Here is a 19,987-nt window from a genome sequence, read left to right as displayed (position 1 = left end):
TAAAACTACATTTTTATATTATTTAACTACATATTTTAAAGAGCAGCTGAAAATTGTTACTGAAATATGCAGTTCTCATATTTGAAAAACAATGTATAAGTGTTATTTGTAAAGCACGCACAGTCTGGTAGGTTATATGTTGAGAAAAAAGTCATCGCCATTATCATTTATATAATCGCTGTATTATTTGTGGTGTAGTAATAAGGCTAGAAGTGAGAGGGAAGCCAGTATTATTTTATTTTTCCATCTTCTTGTGATGTAATACATACATTCCATGCATCCAAAAGTTAGTCACATTGAAAATAGATGTGGAATAAAATACAGATACATACAAGTATTAATTAATGATCACAAATATTAAAATGTAAAAATATCACACTAAATAAATTGCTACTTTTTTATTAAAATGACACCTAAAGGGTGCTGACATCTATCTAGGAGAGTGCACTGTGATGTTTTTTTTCCCCCAGGAGGTTTACACCATAGGTCTTCCTTCGGCAGAGCTGTTCTCCCCAGGCCTTTTACCCGTTTCGATTAGTCACTTTGGGGCTCTGCCCTCAAGGCTTGCTCCTCATAGCTTACCCTCCCTATAATATTTTCCTCACAGATTTGGAATATCTGGGCTGCTACCTCGTTAGGTTAGATGACCCAGGCCAAGGCAAGACTGGGACCTCACCTATGGGAACACACCCAGATTATGCATGTGAAAGTTGTGATTAAAGCTTTGAGGTTAAAATTACAATTTTCCCCTGCCTGGGGTCATTCCATGATCACATCCTCCTGGTATTTTAGTGGCCTTTGTCATCTAACCCAAGGTGGTATTAGCCCAGGGGGTTGCAAACTTCAGAGGAGAATATTGTAGGGAGGTGGGCTGGCAAAGGTGTGAGGATCAAGCCGTGTCGGCAAAGCACCAAACTGTGGGTATGCAGAATAGGGTAAAGACCTGGGAAGAAAGAACAATGCTGGGGGAAGATGACCTCTTAGATGGTGACTGAAAGTGGGGATGACAGACAGACAAACATAACTAAGTAGATGGCTTAGGGAACCCAAAGGTTCATTGTTCATCACCGAACTAACCAAAGCCCTCCACTGGTCTGTGTCTTGGGCCAGCAAAATCCAATCGCCTTCAACTCCTATCTCCGATAGATCCCACCTGATATTATCCTTTCAAATATAGACAGACCCAAAAGGTTTTGAAGACAATGTCACTTTAAATGTGCACTGCAGCTCACTCCTGATGGCTGGCGTGATCCCGACGAGATCTCAGGCGATACTTTAGTACTTTTTGCGCAATTGATCCCACCACCTCTTGCCACAGTATTTCTTCTTCTTTTCAGTTCTGTTACCAAACTCTTCAGTACAAATACAGGTCAGTCCTCTGATGCTTCCCCATTGTTCATTCTGACATCGATTCTGAAAGAAATGTACATTATTAACTACTGAGCATCAGGCTTTTAGACGTGCCATTTATCTTGTATCTTATATAGGCCGTTGGATGCCTTCCCATAGTACAGGTGATTGGTCGCCATATTCTTAAAACAAAGCCCCAGGTTTGCACTTAGGTTAGTCAATATCAAGTTTGTGATAGACGAAGTGGCACTTGGACAGATTTTTCTCTGAGTACTTTGGGGTTTTTCTGTCAGCTTCATTCCACTGTTGCCTCATATTTACTCATGTATCATCTGGGGGATGGACAATAGCCCTGCTAGCAGCCACATTAACAATAACTTACAACATTGATGAAGATAATATTGTACATATGATTGTCATTCAATCATGTGACCATCTGTACACCAGACCGTACATGAGACAGCTTCCTTCTTTCACATTACCCTCTCTTTTGACTGTAGACAATGCAATAAAACAGACAGTTACACCCTCAGCCCTCAATCGAAAAACTTTCGCTGGCCATGCCTTGAGAGAAACCAACATTTCTTATACGAGATCTGTTCAAAAAGTATCGGACCTTAATTTTTCCCACGGAAACAAATGAAGCACGGGAGGTGTCCTCCGGTGGTGGTGGTGGAGGTGGGGGGGGGGGGGGTTGTAGGGGATCTTCATGAGCATGCATGAATTTTTTCCTGCCCGCAGAGAACGTCAGTCGCTGGCAGTCTTGACCACTCAAACGCTTTGATAATTAGATCAATGGTTGGATGTATATTCATGTTCTGTGTGATATTTTGTCCTGGTGTATGCTGTTTGGGGGCTTTAGGGATGGGGATATAGGTTCTGCTCATTCTTTAGCAAATGGGTACTCCAATAATAATCACCGTCTAAAGTACGCCCAGTCAGACAAGTTTATACTAGAACACTCTGAACATAGAACGTACATAATCATTACCAAATTACAATAATAAATGGTTGAAAGTGAAGCATCCCCATAACGGTAACAAAATTTACACTTAAAATTATTCATTGTCAGGACTTTTTCCATCGTCTGTTCTTTAAAACCCACGACGTTTCGGAGGCTGGTTCTGTCTCCGTCTTCAGGTGAGAGGTACCTACTCTGTTGGGTCCCTTAGATAGGGCTAGTCTCTGTTACTGTCCTGACAATGAATAATTTTAAGTGTAAACTACCGTTGTCAAAACCCTTTAGAATTGAATAAAAAAAACTAACTTTCCACAGAAAATATATGTGGTTTAGAGTTTTCTAGAAAGGAGATTGGACATGTATATCACCTGAGAATTTCAGGGGTGGGGTGGAGGGACCAATACATACCCTGTACTGTAGTTCGGATCCAACGCATAGGTTAGTTTTCTATTTTAACCTGTAGATTTTAATATCATCATGTTATATTATTGCAACCTGCTGCTTATTTTTACGAAAAGGGAGGATTGTCTCTTTGGAGCTGTGGCAGCTAACAGGTCCATTTTCCAGTTCCCAGATGATACATGAGTGCCAATGGATAAAACCAAAAACCTCAGAAGATTCCATCCTAATGCCACTTCCTCCACCATAAATTCCAAATCTGTTGACCTGGGTATGAACCTGGGCTCCCAAGTGAGAAGCTGTTTCTAACCACCAGAACTATGGCACAACAAATTCGTGTGACTTTTGTCAAAAGAAATATCACGCGTTCATGTCATAATAGTATTTTCGGGAATAAGTTTCAGGGATGTCTGAGATGTGTCTGCAGCTTTTCTTAACCTATCAGTCTAACATTTATAAAGTTGCAAATTTGTTTAGTGGTTTATATTTTGGTGACAGTAAAGTAGTGACACACATGCAGATATAATAATATGTCATAATAATATATCTTTTGGTAGAACTTAAAAATGGCCAACATATATATATCTGTTTGTTAAATAGTTTGTCATAATTTCTATATGTTTTAAGTCTGAGTATTTAAAGATAATTTATTGTGTTAAATGAAAATAGAAATCTCTAACCATTTATTTAATAATTTGGAATATATTCTTAAAACTTTGCATACTGTGCAGTGTATTAGAACATAAAATAAGCAAACAAACAAACTATTAACATTATAAAAAGACAAAATTTGGAATATGTATATTTGAAAGTCACAGAATTTGAAAAATTAATGCAGCTAAAATATTATTGAAGATTTCTGTCTTCTGGGTTGTTGCGCTGTGTAGTATGGTAGATGTTTACCAACATTTCAGAGGTCATACTGCCTCCGTCATGAGGGCATGACGCCTGTTGACGGAGGAGTATGACCTCTGAAATTTTGGTTGATATCGACCAGACTACACAGCGCAACAACCCAGAAGACAGAAATCTTTATACTCACCGCTGTGAAAACCTCAAATCTTATATAAAATATTATTACTTACTGAACTTGGGTGCTTCTGAGAAGTTTGTGTTTCGCATTTTCCTTCAGGCCTCAGTTGTGGAGCTACGTATAAGCATACCTGCAATACAGTTACAAAAGCAAGTAAGTCAATTAAGATGTATTGTACCTTATTTAATATGGTATTAAGGTAAAAAATTTTGTTGCAACACGGTGATGAAAATGTATCTTCATCGTCAAACTCCGATCATGCCCGTGAAGATGAAACATGGAGTCTGAATGTTAAATACACCTTATGCAAAGTCTACCAGTGAACCTGATCCTGAGTTAAGTCATTGTAATCCACATTATTGATATCAATTTATTAAGCTATATTTTATTAATTGAATTCTAAAGGGTTTTGATGCCGGTAGATTACACTTAAAATTATTCATTGTCAAACCCACGACGGGCCTTAAAGAATAGATGATGGAAAAAGTCCTGATAATGAATAATTTTAACTATATTTTATTGCTGATCTAAAGGTAGCAGAAACATGTTCATGTTCAGCATTATTCCAAAACATCAGACAGAGATCTTTTACTGACCTCAGCATTGTCAACGCTAGATGTCGAATGAGAAGTTTCACAATTTTGCTGGTTTGAAACGCTTGTCGCCTTCTTTAACACATCTTCCTGGTCTGTGCCCTGTAGGATGAAATACAAACATTAGTATGGACCAGAATGCTGATTGAAGAGTAAAGTGTGGCAATGTAGCAGTGAGATATAATTTGCAATAAGTATAATTAAAAAACATGACATCTGATAAATTAATGCAGACAAAATATAATCACTTACTGAGCTTCATGCTTCTAAGATGTTTATAATTGTAACTTATTTAATATGGTGTTTATAAAAAAATTTGTTTTATTGAGACATGATGACGAAAAGTTTCTTCGTTGTAGAACTCAGACCAGGCTCATAATGATTAAACATCTGTCTCTTGTGACTTGAAATCTAAATTTTAAGTATAGTTTATGTAAAGTCCATCAGTGAACTTGACCCTGAGTTAAGTCAATGTAATCAACATCACTGAAATCAGTTTATAAAGCTATGTTTTATTGCTGATCTAAAGGTAGCTGAAACACCAGAAATAAAGCCTATTCTTGTGCACCAAATACTAAAATAACAAGAAAGAGTACTTTTACTGACCACAACGGTGTGATTACTATCTGTTGAATCAGAAGCGACGCTACTCGTAATGTCATCGTATGGCTGGTATGGCATTTTTATCGCCCTTCTTTCAACATCTTTCCATTTTATGCCCTGTAGGATGAAACACAAAAATTAGTGTTGTGGGTTCGAATGCTGATTGCAGAGTAAAATGTGGCAAGGTAGAAGGGAGAACACCTCAGTTTAAAATACCCTTCGGTTGTGCAGGAAGTACAAGGATTTTGAAGTGAAGTTTTCTGCTGGCTATAAATTTTTGTCTGTGATTGAAGTTGTTTAGAAATATTGCATTTACTTGTTGGGGGGGGGGGACATTTGATGACATTTAATCATACCTTCAGTTCTTGAATTAAGTTGTTGGTAATTTTAAGACATGTACTGAATTAATCCTTCTAAAATTCTGATCTGAGCACATTATATACTGTATCGTAAAGCTTTTATCGTGATCTTATTATATATGTCGTGACATTGTTATGCCTATGATATTTGTCATACACAAGTTTTTGTGTTGGAGATGTAAATTACACTTTTCATTTTCACAACTTTTAAGAGAAGCACATCATCTAGAATTATGAATCTGTGTGGATATTCAGTGTGCTTTATTCTCTAAGTACATAACATGGAAGACAAACAGTATGGAATTTAAAAATGTGTATATATTATTGTATAATAACAGATATGCAGAAATAACTCACATGGAAAAAATTATGCTTCTTGATGGCCACAGAATTATTTTTCCCAAATCCTAAACGTTTTTTCGGATTTTTCTTTAACAGTCTGATGACCAGATTTGCTGCTTCTGATGAAAAATCCGTTGGAAAATCTCGTCTGTAAAGAAAGGTCCATTATTGTATTTTTTATTAAAACAGTTGTTAAATAAAAATTTAAATTAGTGTTTGTAATGCCTTTCAGAGTTAAACTTACATGGAGATGTTCAAGGTAGGCCATACAAAATGTACAGAAGATGGCCCGTGTTAAAGATGTTACGTTTTGTAACCATTTCCTTCCCTATCCTTGACATGTAATTGATGTCCTGTACAAGTTTGCTTTCGTAATGGGCGTGGCTGCAACTTATTTCACTGCCTGTGGTTAATTCTCCACAGGCTTCAAATGTGTGCACCTACTGTATTGCCATTATAATGGACATGCATATGTTTGCCACGAACTAATTTGCATATGACTTTTATCAAAGGAAAATTATGTTCACAGGGATTTTATTAATGCCTTCCTTCTCTGTTCGGTCACTCTCGGTGCCGTTAATGATCCTTCCGCAGGTTCACCTACGGAAACCTTGTTACGACTTTTACTTCCTCTAAATGATCAAGTTCGGGCATCAGATTTCTTTCTGAATGTTTAAACTTACCTACTGGATATAATGCGGTGTCTTTCGAAAGGTTGGTGCCCAGCAATCATTTCGTATAAAATTACCCCTGTGCTCCACCAATCTACTTCCTGCAACAATTCAAATTAGGGGTTGTTCATTTCATTCGTTTAAGTTTACTGTTTGATTTCTACCGAGCCAGAGACTGATTTCTGATTTTCCTTGCGATTGCTCAAAGAGAACCTTAAAAATTGCTTTATTAACTACAGTTTAAAATCCACATTATATAATCGTACTACCATTAATTTGACATTAAATGCCGTTAGCATCTGATGTCTACTGCTATAATATTTTTATTTCTGTTTTTGGGATTAATGCAGTGAAAATTGACTCTTAAAGTTATTTTCTTGTTTGGGGCAGATAAGGGACAAAATCTAAAGAATACTTATTGCGAATTTCAATGCTTCTCCAGTACAAGTTGTTTAAATTCCATTTTATGACAAATATGTATCTGTTATCATGCCAGATGGCAGGAGTGTGTTTACATCAAATTCAGTTTAATGGTTCTACCGCCTATAACATATACAGACTAGTTTATGCATGTGTCATTTTGAATTCTATGGAGTATATATTTGTGCCTCGAAACCCTCAGTTTATAATAATGTGACACCTTATTAGTTTACATTAACCGTACTGTTGGTTCAGCTACGTAAAACATTTAAATCATTATTTTCATATAGTCAAGTTAGAAAATACTTACAAAACTGTAGCCTTTGCTGTAGACAACCTCTGGAGCCATGTACTGTCCTGTGCCACATTCAGAAGAAGCATGCTTATCCTGTTGATGGAAAAAATCTTTTTAAGTAGCTGTGACAGAAACTTGAGACACTAGCAATTAGGAACAGTCTGGAAACAAAATTTTGAACATGGCTAAAAGCAAAGACCATTATTGGACATATTTCTACATGAGTTCCATTCTTCTGTCCTCATGACCTGCTTCTGTAAGATCCCACTTGATGCTCTATTCCCCTCTTCTTCACGATCTTCCAAGTCGGCACTTTTCCGAGAGGTTTTCGCACCAATGTTCTGTAGCATTAGTTCTCTCTGTACATCTCCAGGCCATTGTAAATAATTTCCTTTAATTCATTACCCTAAGAATATTTAGTGAGAGGAACTACAGATTTTCTCTTTATATTATATTCAAAGTAGCCCTTGTGTGAACCACAGATTTTCTCATATAATATCCAAACCAGCTCCTTGGTTTCCAGTATTACCTAAATTTAAACATTTGTTACTGAAATGTGTGTGTGTGTGTGAATTGCACACAATTTGCATATTAGTTTTTGCTGTAGTTTGAAAAAACCTAGTCCTTTCTTTATAAAATATGATGTGGTATCATTCACATTGTCCTTGGTACAGCTGAAATTCAGAGCTTTTGTCTAGAGTGTACATATTTCTTACTGTTGAAAGTTTAAAGTGGAATTCATTGCACTATCATTTGTTTTTCTGCTTATCTCAGTTTATAGTTTACTTCCATCTACTTGCACCTATCCATTGTCTTCATGGCATAAAATTCTTCCCAGACCTGGTTTATCTTGGTTCTCCTCTTCCGTAATTATTCGTAAAACTCTGATAGAGGTATACGTAATATAGTTCTACACATCAAGAGTTCACCTCCTGAAATTCGAAGAACTTCTGACCTGTTTTGGTTACACTTTCCCTTATATAGTCATTCTTGTACAATGACTTCCCTCAAATAAAGAGTACTGCATGACGACATTCCACGTAGCTCTTACATTTCCAAACTATATGTTCCTGTAGGTAAACTAAACAAATATAAGGTGGATATTAAACTTACCTTTACATGTCTCGGAATGTGTCTACTTAACCCGTAGTCTGTGATCGCAATATGACCCTGACTGTCAATCAATATATTTTCTGGTTTAAGGTCCCGGTGGATTACATTTATCTGAAACAAGATATTAAATTTCTTGCACATTGGAGATAAAAGATGGGGTATTCTGTATTCTGATTGTGGTAGTGAGATGTAATTCCAATATTTTATTTTTCTGCTACATATCAGTCTAACTTTGCTGCCGTATGCCACATATATTATTAAATAATGTAAATACTACTAGGCCTTATTAAATTTAACTTCTGAGCATCTAACTATAATAATAATACATTACCACAATCCTGACAAGGTTAACAGGTGGACTAGTTACAATATAATTGGTAGGGAAATGGACCTATAAATGAAGATGGTTGTCTTCTGGGTTGTTGCACCTTGTAGTCTGGTAGAAGTTTGCCAACGTTTCAGAGTTCCTTGCTGCCTCCATCATCAGGCGATCAGCCTCTGAAACGTTGGTAAACTTCTACCAGACTACAAGGTGCAACAACCCAGAAAACAACCATCTTCAGACTCACTGCCATGTAAACCCCAAATCCTACGGAACCATAGATGATATATCTCGGTGGTGATGGTTACCAAAGGCAAGATACAACTTAATTTGTGTCCTAAAGCGTAGTTTTAATTTTGTGACAGTTTAAGGAAGGAGAAGAGGACATATGATTACATTCACTGCATTTGGTTGGTCTTGTACCCAAGACCCATGTGGGACTCCATAGACCACTAAGTCCTTACTGTAAATGCTTATAAATATCTGATATGAGTGATTCAGAGGAGTGAACAGACACTCCAGTGTAGTAGACACAGCTATTTTGGAACTGGTATTTTATAACACCAATTGCAAAAGTTCTTTGGGTTAAATATTTAGTGTTGTACGAAAGTATAAACAAATACATTGGCTGCAGCTTCTAATGTCTTACTGAATTAGGCTAAAGTGTATATTTTTTTGTTAAAATTGTAGAAATTGTTTGGCAACCAATTATTATATAGTAGAAAATAGTCATCTACTAAATGAACGTAACAATACTAAGATAGTGTAATTGCGTCATATTGTGAATATTATAACAATTTATTTTAATCCGTCTTATCACAATATTTAAAATTTCTTATAATTAAGATAATAAAATAAAATATCATTGATGTTCCATATCGATTGATCGATTTACATTTCGGAACATTTACACAACATGTTTCGGTTTTTTATAAAACCATCATCAGGTGTAAAATATATCTAAGAACTTAAAACTCAATTATGATTTCTGTAGTATTTTGGTGATGTTTCATTACGTTTGTTTCTTACATTTTTTTGGGCGAAGGTGTTGTTTTTCTTAAATTTTATTAGATGTACATATCAGTCAAAGATGTAGGAGTGATTGTACTAGTGTCTTATTGACCCACACCTATTCGAAGACACTAGTACTTCTGGACATATCGGAACAATCACTCCTACATCTTTGACCGATATGTACATCTAATAAAATTTAAGAAAAACAACACCTTCGCCCAAAAAATGGAAAAACAAACGTAATGAAATATCACCAAAATACTACAGAAATCATAATTGAGTTTTAAGTTCTTAGATATATTTTACACCTGATGAGGGTTTTATAAAAACCGAAACATGTTGTGTAAATGTTCCGAAATGTAAATCGATCAATCGATATGGAACATCAATGATATTTTATTATCTTAATTATAAGAAATTTTAAATATTGTGATAAGACGGATTAAAATAAATAATTGTAACAATACTAATCAAAGGCTGTGCTAATTAAACCCGAAGAAATTATTTATAAGAAATAAGTTGAACTTCTGAGATAAATGCATTCACTTAAGATATTTTCCATAGAAATTGAAAATGATTTGTTATCTAGTGAAGAAATGAAGTATTGATTGAAATAAAAAAAAATCTGTAGATTCGTGATCGATTAAGCTCTTTTAGGTTTTACACCATTTTATTGTGGATTTTATTGGAGATGATCACAATGCAACAGTGTGCCTACCTGATGATGTAGATACTCTACAGCCAGGACAATTTCTGCCATATATAATCTAGCTTCATTCTCTGTAAACCTTTTCTTCTCCGATAATAGATTACTCATGTCACCACCTGGATAATATTCTGGAACAATATCAGTGCAACTTTGTTACCATAAAGACACTTACTGCTACTAGAGGTCAGTGATTGCCTGAGTATAGTGTTTGATTTAACAATGGTGTCACTGCAAAGTGAATATCTGCAGAAGACAGAAGAATTGATGTCGTGTCGTATATCTCTTTGTGAGACAATACCAGCAGCCCAAGGAGAGGAGGGGGAGACGTCTTTTTAATGCTATGTTAATTGGTTTAATTTTATTCAAATTAATTTTTAGACTAATTGGCAGACATGAATGGTTGTCAGTTTTATGGAGACGGTTGTGTATGTGTGTTGAATTTATCTGTCAAAGTTCTAGGTTATTCGTAATGAAATTTATTAATGAGAATATATATTCATAAGGAGGAGGTACAATTTTTAATTTCTTAAAAAGGCTTCCATATGAATTTCTTGGTTTGGCACCATAATTATAATGATTTTCTTTTGTAAGGAAAATATCCATTTACTATCATATAAATTACCCCCAAACTTTATTCCATACTTTATTACAGAATGAAAGTAGGTGAAATAGATTGATTTCAGTGTGTACGTAATGACTTAATCTGTTGTACATAATTTCTAATACTTCAGAGAAGGAGGTTGAATGCGACATAATCCTGTAATTAGTCACACAGGGTGTCTCCCTTTTTGTTCTATTTGTCTATTAAGATTTTAGATGTTTAGGCTAAAAACTGTATATATTTCAAGATGTAGCCGAACCCCCTGATACTTCAAAAATTTAGAAAGACAGTTATGCCCCAGTATTACTGAGGTTATGATTATCAATAAAGGTTAATGGCATTATTTATTCACATACCCCACAACGAGGACCTATACAAATACATTCCTTACTGTAATGTATGCCTGTTTAAAATAATTAAAGTTTTATGTGCATGTTATTTTTGGTAACAGCCCTCTTCATCTGCCCAACAGTCTCTATCATTGTAATATTTACTTTACTTCTAAAATATTATTGAATTAAGAATATTTTTTGATGCACTTACCCACTACAAGGAGTAGGTGTGATTGTGTGTGGAATGCGTAGTACAGTGGCACCAGGAAGGGAGTGTTAGCAGCTCTTTCATGTATATAGCATTCTACCCTGCACTGTTCAAATAAAGTGTGTTCAGAGGTCTTCTCGTTCAAACCTATCAACTTCATGGCATATAATTTTCTGTTGTCTTCGCCACCATTCTTGCGGACTAAGTGAACCATTCCAAAACCTGTAACATCACCCAGTTATGTTTCATGTTGCTATTAGCTTAACGAAGGGCTCTGATATTTGTAGACTCTTACTTCATAAAGATTATAATTCTGTTCTGTCAAACTTCCATGACTAATTGAAGAATTTTCAGTACACATTCCGTACAGGCCTTCTATTCAAGAAACACTACAAGCATTTGCCACCAATGTGATTTTTATTGTGGTTTTTGCACATAATTTAAAGTAGCTATTAAGAATGGCAATACAGGATGTTGAATGTTCTTTGGAAAGTCTTTGACCCAGTTACACGAACCCCTATGCCCGATTTGGTTAATTGGCAACTGGTCGTAACATGTATCAGTTTTAGCAGACCTTTAATGGACACTTAAATAATGTTAAACTATTAACATTTTGTTCAGCAGAGTATGGTGTACATCAGCGTTACTAACTCCAAACTCTGAGCTTGTTAAAATAAAAATAAAAGAAGGTATATACTGACATTGTCACTCACATTTATCAATAACATTGGTGGGGTACTTTAGTATATATGTCAGTTCACTTTCCCAGATAATTTTCAAGAACAATGCCACCTATTATAAAAAGAATGACACTGTTGGCAAAGGATTTTGATTGCCATAGTTTATACATAAAAAAATTATGTTATGTTCACAATCATCTTCAACAACAGATTATGACTTCTTGAAGCAAGAAAACATATCCAATATTTTTGATGCATGATTTTGGTTAAACATTATTGATAAAGATTTTTCTGAATTTGTAAAGGACATGATTAAATATCAGTTCATATTTACAGGTGTTTGAATATGCAAACAGTTGTAAATTACATTTAAAATGTAAGACTTGAGGTTCTCACAGCGGTGAGTATGAAGATTTCCATCTTCTGGGTTGTCGCCCTGATGACGGAGGCAGTATGACCTCTGAAACGTTGGTTAACATCGACCAGACTACACAGCGCAACAACCCAGAAGACGGAAATCTTCCTACATTTAAAATCTTTTATGTTTACGTAATTATAATGTCTGCGAGTCTTTCTAAACTGAGGCTGAGCTGCCAGTCAGTCTAGAGAGATTCAGATGTCCAGTCTCATGTTTTATGAGCAGAGAAGTTATACTTACCACCAGATCCTAATACGTTCAATAAGTTGAAGTCATCTAATGTTGGAAGGTGCGTTCCTGAAGGTTCAGCTGTAACAAAGTATCATATTGCAGCACAAAGTATATGTTATTTAGGTCTGCGACGAATTCTAAAACCGTGTAAGGACTAGCATTATTCTGAGGAAACAAGGCATTGGGAAGATGTTGAATAAAACTTTTAAGTAAGGTGACTGTTTCCTTATCTTTATTCACAATTTATTGTGAAACATCATATTCAAATGAAAAACTTAGAAAATACAATGCAGTGATTAGTTTGTGGATAGCTTTAAAGTACATTCCAGTCTGTTAGTACAGAAAAGCCAAGTACTTTCTTGTCTCAGAATTTATAATATAATTGTTGGATTATGGGTCAAAACTCATGGTTAATACAATCATGAACAATTTTTATATACCTATTCAAACCAATTCACAGATGATTTTAGTAATCTACCTGTCCATGCATTGCTGTTAATACTGCTGTCTGTCCAGTAATATTTTTTGTGTATATTTATTTTCTTATCCTGTGATTTAAAGTTTACAATTTCAAGGTCATTGATGTGATAACCATCACATAATAAAATTGTTAATATAATTTTGCCATATTCCCCACTGCAAGTCCCAGATATCTTTTGTATCACAAACTATGATGAACAGAGTGACTATAACCCACATTTTCTTAAGTATGATTTCTAAGTAGCTCAGTCACTGAACCAAAATTAAAATTGTTCATAAATCAGAAGCCAAGAAGGAACACAGGAAGAAAATACATTACAGCCACTTGAGCGATATCCGGTGCCATTGCTACTTTTGTTTGAGGAAAGCAAAAAGTAACATTCTTTGTCATGGCATTAATGTTTTTACTACTCCAGACCTACATCTTGCTTCAAACATCTCTGATTAATATTTTTCCCCCAATATTTTGTAATCCGATGTCAAATTAACAAAACACCAGTCTCTCTTAGTTCTGTCCTGCTGACGATGTCATTAAATAAACCACAAATATAAATAAACTAGTGGAATATAAAATCATTTAGCTCATTGTCTGTACCATTCCCGCCACTTCTCCTGGCATCGAGATTAAGATGGTCCGGTATCAAACACCTTACTTCCTGTCTTTCATGAGTCCATTCATGCCACAGCAGTTTAATACCTTGTAAGGTTTAAGGTTTTCACAGTGGTGAGTATGAAGATTTCTGTCTTCTGGGTTGTTGCGCTGTGTAGTATTCATCACCCTTATGACGGAGGCAGTATGACCTCTGAAACATTGATAAACATCGACCAGACTACACAGCGCAACAACCCAGAAGACAGAAATCTTCAGTTTAATACCTTGTTTCTTTAATAATAATAATAATAAATGATACAGGTTTGGTCACATACCTGGTCTGGTAAACCCTTTGCACCTGTCACAGATAGACCTGCATATTGCATTTTCATCTGTAAGAGTGGTCTTCATTGCCTGGTATTGAAGAATATTCTTGGCAATGCCTTTGTAGGCATGTTTATTAAACTCGATTTGATTCTGGAAAAGAGAAGGTATGATTGGTACATTTCTGTGGAGAATATTGTAACTTTGGAGATCACTATAAATATTTCGGTAACTGCGAACTTCAAGGTGACAGTAGTAAGCAAACACACTTGCTAAAGTGCATGGTTAATTTAGAAATGAATCCCTGGAGGTAATGTTTCTGCAGTACATAAAGTTTCACCGAAAGAGACTTTCATCTCGTAATGTCCAATCTCTCATGAAGCTTTTGAAATTCTGAGATTTGAGATTTTTGTAGCATTGGGTATGAAGATGGCTGTCTTCTGGGTTGTTGCACAGAATAGTTTTATAGAAGTGTACCAATGTTTCAGTGGTGATTGGTGCCTCTATCACCACCCAGGCATGTCTGAAACATTGGTGCACTTTTACAAAAGTTTTCTGCGCAACAACACAGAAGACAGCCATCTACGTTGAAGTTCTGTTTGAACTCATCAGACTCCCTAAAAGATGGAAAAGAATAACTTACATGCTTATACTTAATTTTCCTGCTTCCTTTTTTATTGAGGTGCTCCACCTCTTCATCATGTGTGGAAACTGTCGTGTCATCACTAGCATCATCACAAATTTCCTGCTTCTGCTTCTTGTTTTCAGACAATATTTTCTCTACAGCCTCATTCAATAGTTCCATAGCTTTCTCATACCTCTCCATGTCATTGTGACGCTGCTCAAACATCTCTGTCATTCTAACATACAGTTTTTCATTTTCTGATGAGATCTTATTAACAGTCTCCTTCAGTTCTTTTATGGTTTTCCTGGTTTCTTTCGCTTCACTGCAGTACTGCTTTTCCAAGTCAGCAATTTTAGCGTTCAGTTTCAGAAACTCATTTCTGTCCATTTCATTGTGACGCTGCTCAAACGTATCTGTCATTGCAACAAACAGTTCTTCATTTTCTGATGAGATCTTATTAACAGTCTCCTTCAGTTCTTTTATGGTTTCCCTGGTTTCTCCCGCTTCACTGAAGTACTGCTTTTCCAAGTCAGCAATTTTAGCGTTCAGTTCCAAATTCTCATTTCTGTCCATTTCATTGTGACGCTGCTCAAACGTCTCTGTCATTCTAACATACAGTTTTTCATTTTCTGATGAGATCTTATTAACAGTCTCCTTCAGTTCTTTTATGGTTTCCCTGGTTTCTTCCGCTTCACTGAAGTACTGCTTTTCCAAGTCACAAATTTTAGCGTTCAGTTTCAGAAACTCATTTCTGTCCATTTCATTGTGACGCTGCTCAAACGTATCTGTCATTGCAACAAACAGTTCTTCATTTTCTGATGAGATCTTATTAACAGTCTCCTTCAGTTCTTTTATGGTTTCCCTGGTTTCTCCCGCTTCACTGAAGTACTGCTTTTCCAAGTCAGCAATTTTAGCGTTCAGTTCCAAATTCTCATTTCTGTCCATTTCATTGTGACGCTGCTCAAACGTCTCTGTCATTCTAACATACAGTTTTTCATTTTCTGATGAGATCTTATTAACAGTCTCCTTCAGTTCTTTTATGGTTTCCCTGGTTTCTTCCGCTTCACTGAAGTACTGCCTTTCCAAGTCAGCAATTTTAGCGTTCAGTTTCAGAAACTCATTTCTGTCCATTTCATTGTGACGTTGCTCAAACGTCTCTGTCATTCTAACATACAGTTTTTCATTTTCTGATGAGATCTTATTAACAGTCTCCTTCAGTTCTTTTATGGTTTCCCTGGTTTCTTCCGCTTCACTGAAGTACTGCCTTTCCAAGTCAGCAATTTTAGCGTTCAGTTTCAGAAACTCATTTCTGTCCATTTCATTGTGACGTTGCTCAAACGTATCTGTCATTGCAACAAACAGTTCTTCATTTTCTGATGAGATCTTATTAACAGTCTCCTTCAGTTCTTTTATGGTTTCCCTGGTTTCTCCCGCTTCAGTGAAGTACTGCTTTTCCAAGTCAGCAATTTTAGCGTTCAGTTCCAGATTCTCATTTCTGTCCATTTCATTGTGACGTTGCTCAAACGTATCTGTCATTGCAACAAACAGTTCTTCATTTTCTGATGAGATCTTATTAACAGTCTCCTTCAGTTCTTTTATGGTTTCCCTGGTTTCTTCCGCTTCACTGAAGTACTGCCTTTCCAAGTCAGCAATTTTAGCGTTCAGTTTCAGAAACTCATTTCTGTCCATTTCATTGTGACGTTGCTCAAACGTATCTGTCATTGCAACAAACAGTTCTTCATTTTCTGATGAGATCTTATTAACAGTCTCCTTCAGTTCTTTTATGGTTTCCCTGGTTTCTCCCGCTTCAGTGAAGTACTGCTTTTCCAAGTCAGCAATTTTAGCGTTCAGTTCCAGATTCTCATTTCTGTCCATTTCATTGTGACGTTGCTCAAACGTATCTGTCATTGCAACAAACAGTTCTTCATTTTCTGATGAGATCTTATTAACAGTCTCCTTCTGTTCTTTTATGGTTTCCCTGGTTTCTCCCGCTTCACTGCAGTACTGCTTTTCCAAGTCAGCAATTTTAGCGTTCAGTTCCAGATTCTCATTTCTGTCCATTTCATTGTGACGCTGCTCAAACGTCTCTGTCATTGCAACAAACAGTTCTTCATTTTCTGATGAGATCTTATTAACAGTCTCCTTCAGTTTTTTTATGGTTCTCCTGGTTTCTTCCGCTTCAGTGAAGTACTGCTTTTCCAAGTCAGCAATTTTAGCGTTCAGTTCCAGATTCTCATTTCTGTCCATTTCATTGTGACACTGCTCAAACGTCTCTGTCATTGCAACAAACAGTTCTTCATTTTCTGATGAGATCTTATTAACAGTCTCCTTCAGTTTTTTTATGGTTCTCCTGGTTTCTCCCGCTTCACTGAAGTACTGCTTTTCCAAGTCAGCAATTTTAGTGTTCAGTTTCAGAAACTCGGTCTTCATCACATTATCTTCATTTACTGTCTCATGGCATTTCTTAAGTTCATCTGAAAGTGCATTATAGTCCGTAAACAGTAACACAGTCCTTTCTGTAATTGATTTATGATTCTCTTCTAGCTTTTCCATAATGGCTGTCAAATCATCTCTTGAATTGTGAGTTGTATTTTCTGTTTCCACGCAAGAGCTGCAGTGGCGTGATTGTTCAAGTTCCTTCGTTTGCTGTTCTTTGTTTTCAAAACATAACCTTAAAAAAATGTCTTTGTCCGTCGGTTTTGAATGTAATATCTTCTCGTTAGTTGGGTCGCTCATCATGGACCTGCAGTCAAACAAGGTGTATCAAATTATTTTGCACTTATTATTATTATTATTATTATTATTATAATAACAGCAATCCTCTTTTAAATTCAACATGAAATAAAAATTGTCAGTGGTACCACGGTTCCGGAGAATCTGATGTAAATACGTCTCTATTTAAATTATATTTAAGAAATAAATACAATGAAAGGAAGGTAGCTGAATGTAATGTAATGTAATTAAATGTAATGTCAAAATTATCCAGTCTACGACGCACTTCTTCGTACAAGTGATTCACAGCTCAGCTCTTTCCGCAATAACGAAATCGGATTGTTGACGGCAGTAATGTAACAACAATGCCGAGTAAACAGATGACGTTTCCTAGGTAACATAACAATGCACGCAAGCTGACTATTGTTGTTGGTCCATGTTTACACATTGTTGATATGGGTCTTACACGTTTTCCTAGGTAACAACAATGCCGAGTAAACATGACGTTCCGTAGGTAACCATTGTTGTCGATTTGTTAATACTGGTCTTACACGTTTTCGTTACACTTTTTTGCCGAATGACCCTTCCGTATAGACGTATTTACGTCAAAAAAGTAATACAAATATTCTTTGTATGCTTGTATTTACATTATTAAATTTGTGATCTTTGATGGACAGATTATTTCGTCGTTAATTTAAAAGTTAATTGTGTGTATTATTATGTAAGTGATGTTGCATATTATAAAGCTATTAAAGAGCTTGGCAACATATGTAAGTACAAAATCATAAGATCATCCAACTAGCCACAGTCATATGATAATGCAGCATTCTAAAACGTGAAGTGTGTATTTTATACACAGGCATTATTCAGGCTACTAATGTAGCATTTTAATGCATCAAATGTATAATAAATGCACAGTACTGAAAAAAACAAACAATGAATGATCCTACCAGGGTTCTCTGCAGCAAGATTATTCTTTGTATTTACTATTTATTCTATGATGTACCAGGCTTTATGGACAACCCTGTGCCAAATTTAAGAAACAGGAGAAAATGTATAACATTCTTGTTCTTATCTTTCCACGAAATACCATTTTATGTATTTATCATATTCATGGATTAATCATAAGCTTTTGGTTACCCATGTGCATGTATTTTTGAACACTAGAGCAGAGTGCTCCTTTCGGAACTCCTCGAGGGGGCGGAGGGGTTGGTTGCATTTTAAAATCTTGAGTAAGTCATTTGTCAAGTCATTTGTTTACTCGACATTGTTGTGTTGGTATAACAATGCCGAGTAAACAAATATAGCGTAACATTGTTTGATGACGGAATTGTTTGCCTACAAATTATATGACGACGACGACAAATCACAAATTTTTATAGTAAAAAATATATAATATGTTATTAATAAAGAAGTTTTATAAAATTAACGATTTGAAATCTAAATTAAATATTTTTGCAGGGTAACAAATATTACTTATTTTGTTTGATTTTCGCGCCCACCTACGGTTCACTCCACAGTTTAAGAAACCCTGTTCTAAACCAGGGGACCGCAACCTTTCCATTACTGTGACTCACATTGACTTCATATCTTCGTCCAGGGCCGCAGATAAATGATAATACCATGGAAAATATGAGAAACTTTTTGTTTCCATTAAACGTATGGCCGATATTCAATTGATGGCTGTATTCTTCTATACAAATTTAGCCTATTGTAAAAACGCTGTTTGATTTAATTTTAATATGGTATACTCTGACTGTAAACCGCCACGGTGGTCTAGCGGTTAGAACGCTGGCCTTGTAATCCTGGGGTCCTGGGTTCGATTCCCGGTAGTGCCCAAATTTATAACTTGTGTTGGGCAAGGCCGTGGTCTAGGTATCACGGAGTTTTCCTCCGGGGCTTCCCCGGTTTCTCCGTGGCATCCCAACAATTACTTCACATTCATCATCATTTACATACAGAAGAAGGCAATGGCAAACCACTTCTGAATCATCTGCCAAGTAAACGGACCTGTCGTCAGACAGAACACTAATAATAAAAAAAAACTCTGACTGTTAAGGGACAGTCTCCATTCTTCCTCCGATAAAAGGTACTGATGTAACTTAACGTAAAGCAAAACTATCTCATCGAATTTCGTTATAAGTGAGCCAACAGTCTAAGCAGCTGATGCACTGCATTTAAAACAATACAGTTCACATACCTGGCCCCGTCATCCTGATAGCCCTGAGTTACCTCACCATCTTGAGCTTCCTCGCAGTCCTTGTAAGGGATTGCAGGACTCTAGAAAAGAGAAAGTATGGTAGACACATTACTAACAAATCGCATAATTACTGCCAAACACTACCAACAACAACCAGTATACATGTTCTGGTTTGGGTTGTGTTCAGATAGGCAGTACACACAATCTAGGGATTATACTAAATTACTTACCGCAGTCTGGAGTTGTCTACACCAATAGCTGTTTAAAGGAAACATGATGGAATCACAAAATGTTTCTACGTTTAATCCTATCCACACGACTTGCAGAGTCAAATAGCTTTGTTATCTCAGTGTATCTATGACAACACAATTTATTTACAACAGTTGAAGAGCACAACAAT

The 19,987-nt window shown here is 36.0% G+C and overlaps 2 protein-coding genes across 4 annotated transcripts in view; one reads left to right on the top strand and one right to left on the bottom strand.

The window, feature by feature from the left end:
* The window catches only part of hlk (hulk), a 119,714-nt gene that overhangs the window by 927 nt on the left and 98,800 nt on the right, over positions 1-19,987 (top strand). The window lies entirely within an intron of this gene.
* LOC110833628 (uncharacterized) lies at positions 214-19,961 on the bottom strand. 3 transcript variants are annotated; one of them, XM_022071925.2, is made up of 15 exons: positions 19,818-19,961; positions 19,588-19,667; positions 14,694-17,418; positions 14,062-14,203; positions 12,664-12,732; positions 11,329-11,547; positions 10,194-10,312; positions 8,140-8,250; positions 7,042-7,119; positions 6,324-6,412; positions 5,656-5,788; positions 4,943-5,056; positions 4,340-4,438; positions 3,796-3,873; positions 214-1,413 (listed from the first exon to the last, which is right to left on the bottom strand). In XM_022071925.2, exons 1-15 carry the CDS (start codon positions 19,860-19,862, stop codon positions 1,276-1,278), a joined length of 4,239 nt encoding a protein of 1,412 aa, XP_021927617.2. In that variant the 5' UTR covers positions 19,863-19,961; the 3' UTR covers positions 214-1,275. The 3 variants fall into 3 exon arrangements, with proteins under 3 accessions (XP_021927617.2, XP_021927618.2, XP_087210950.1); XM_022071926.2 differs by lacking the exons at positions 19,588-19,667; positions 19,818-19,961 and adding an exon at positions 17,674-17,727; XM_087354824.1 differs by lacking the exons at positions 19,588-19,667; positions 19,818-19,961 and adding an exon at positions 17,537-17,665.

This window comes from Zootermopsis nevadensis, unplaced genomic scaffold (assembly GCF_977971745.1).
Source record: "Zootermopsis nevadensis isolate Lab colony 2312 unplaced genomic scaffold, Znev_1.0 Znev_ptg000024l, whole genome shotgun sequence".
Classification (NCBI taxonomy): Eukaryota; Metazoa; Arthropoda; class Insecta; order Blattodea; family Termopsidae; genus Zootermopsis; species Zootermopsis nevadensis.
This window is presented reverse-complemented; position numbering and strand designations above follow the sequence as displayed.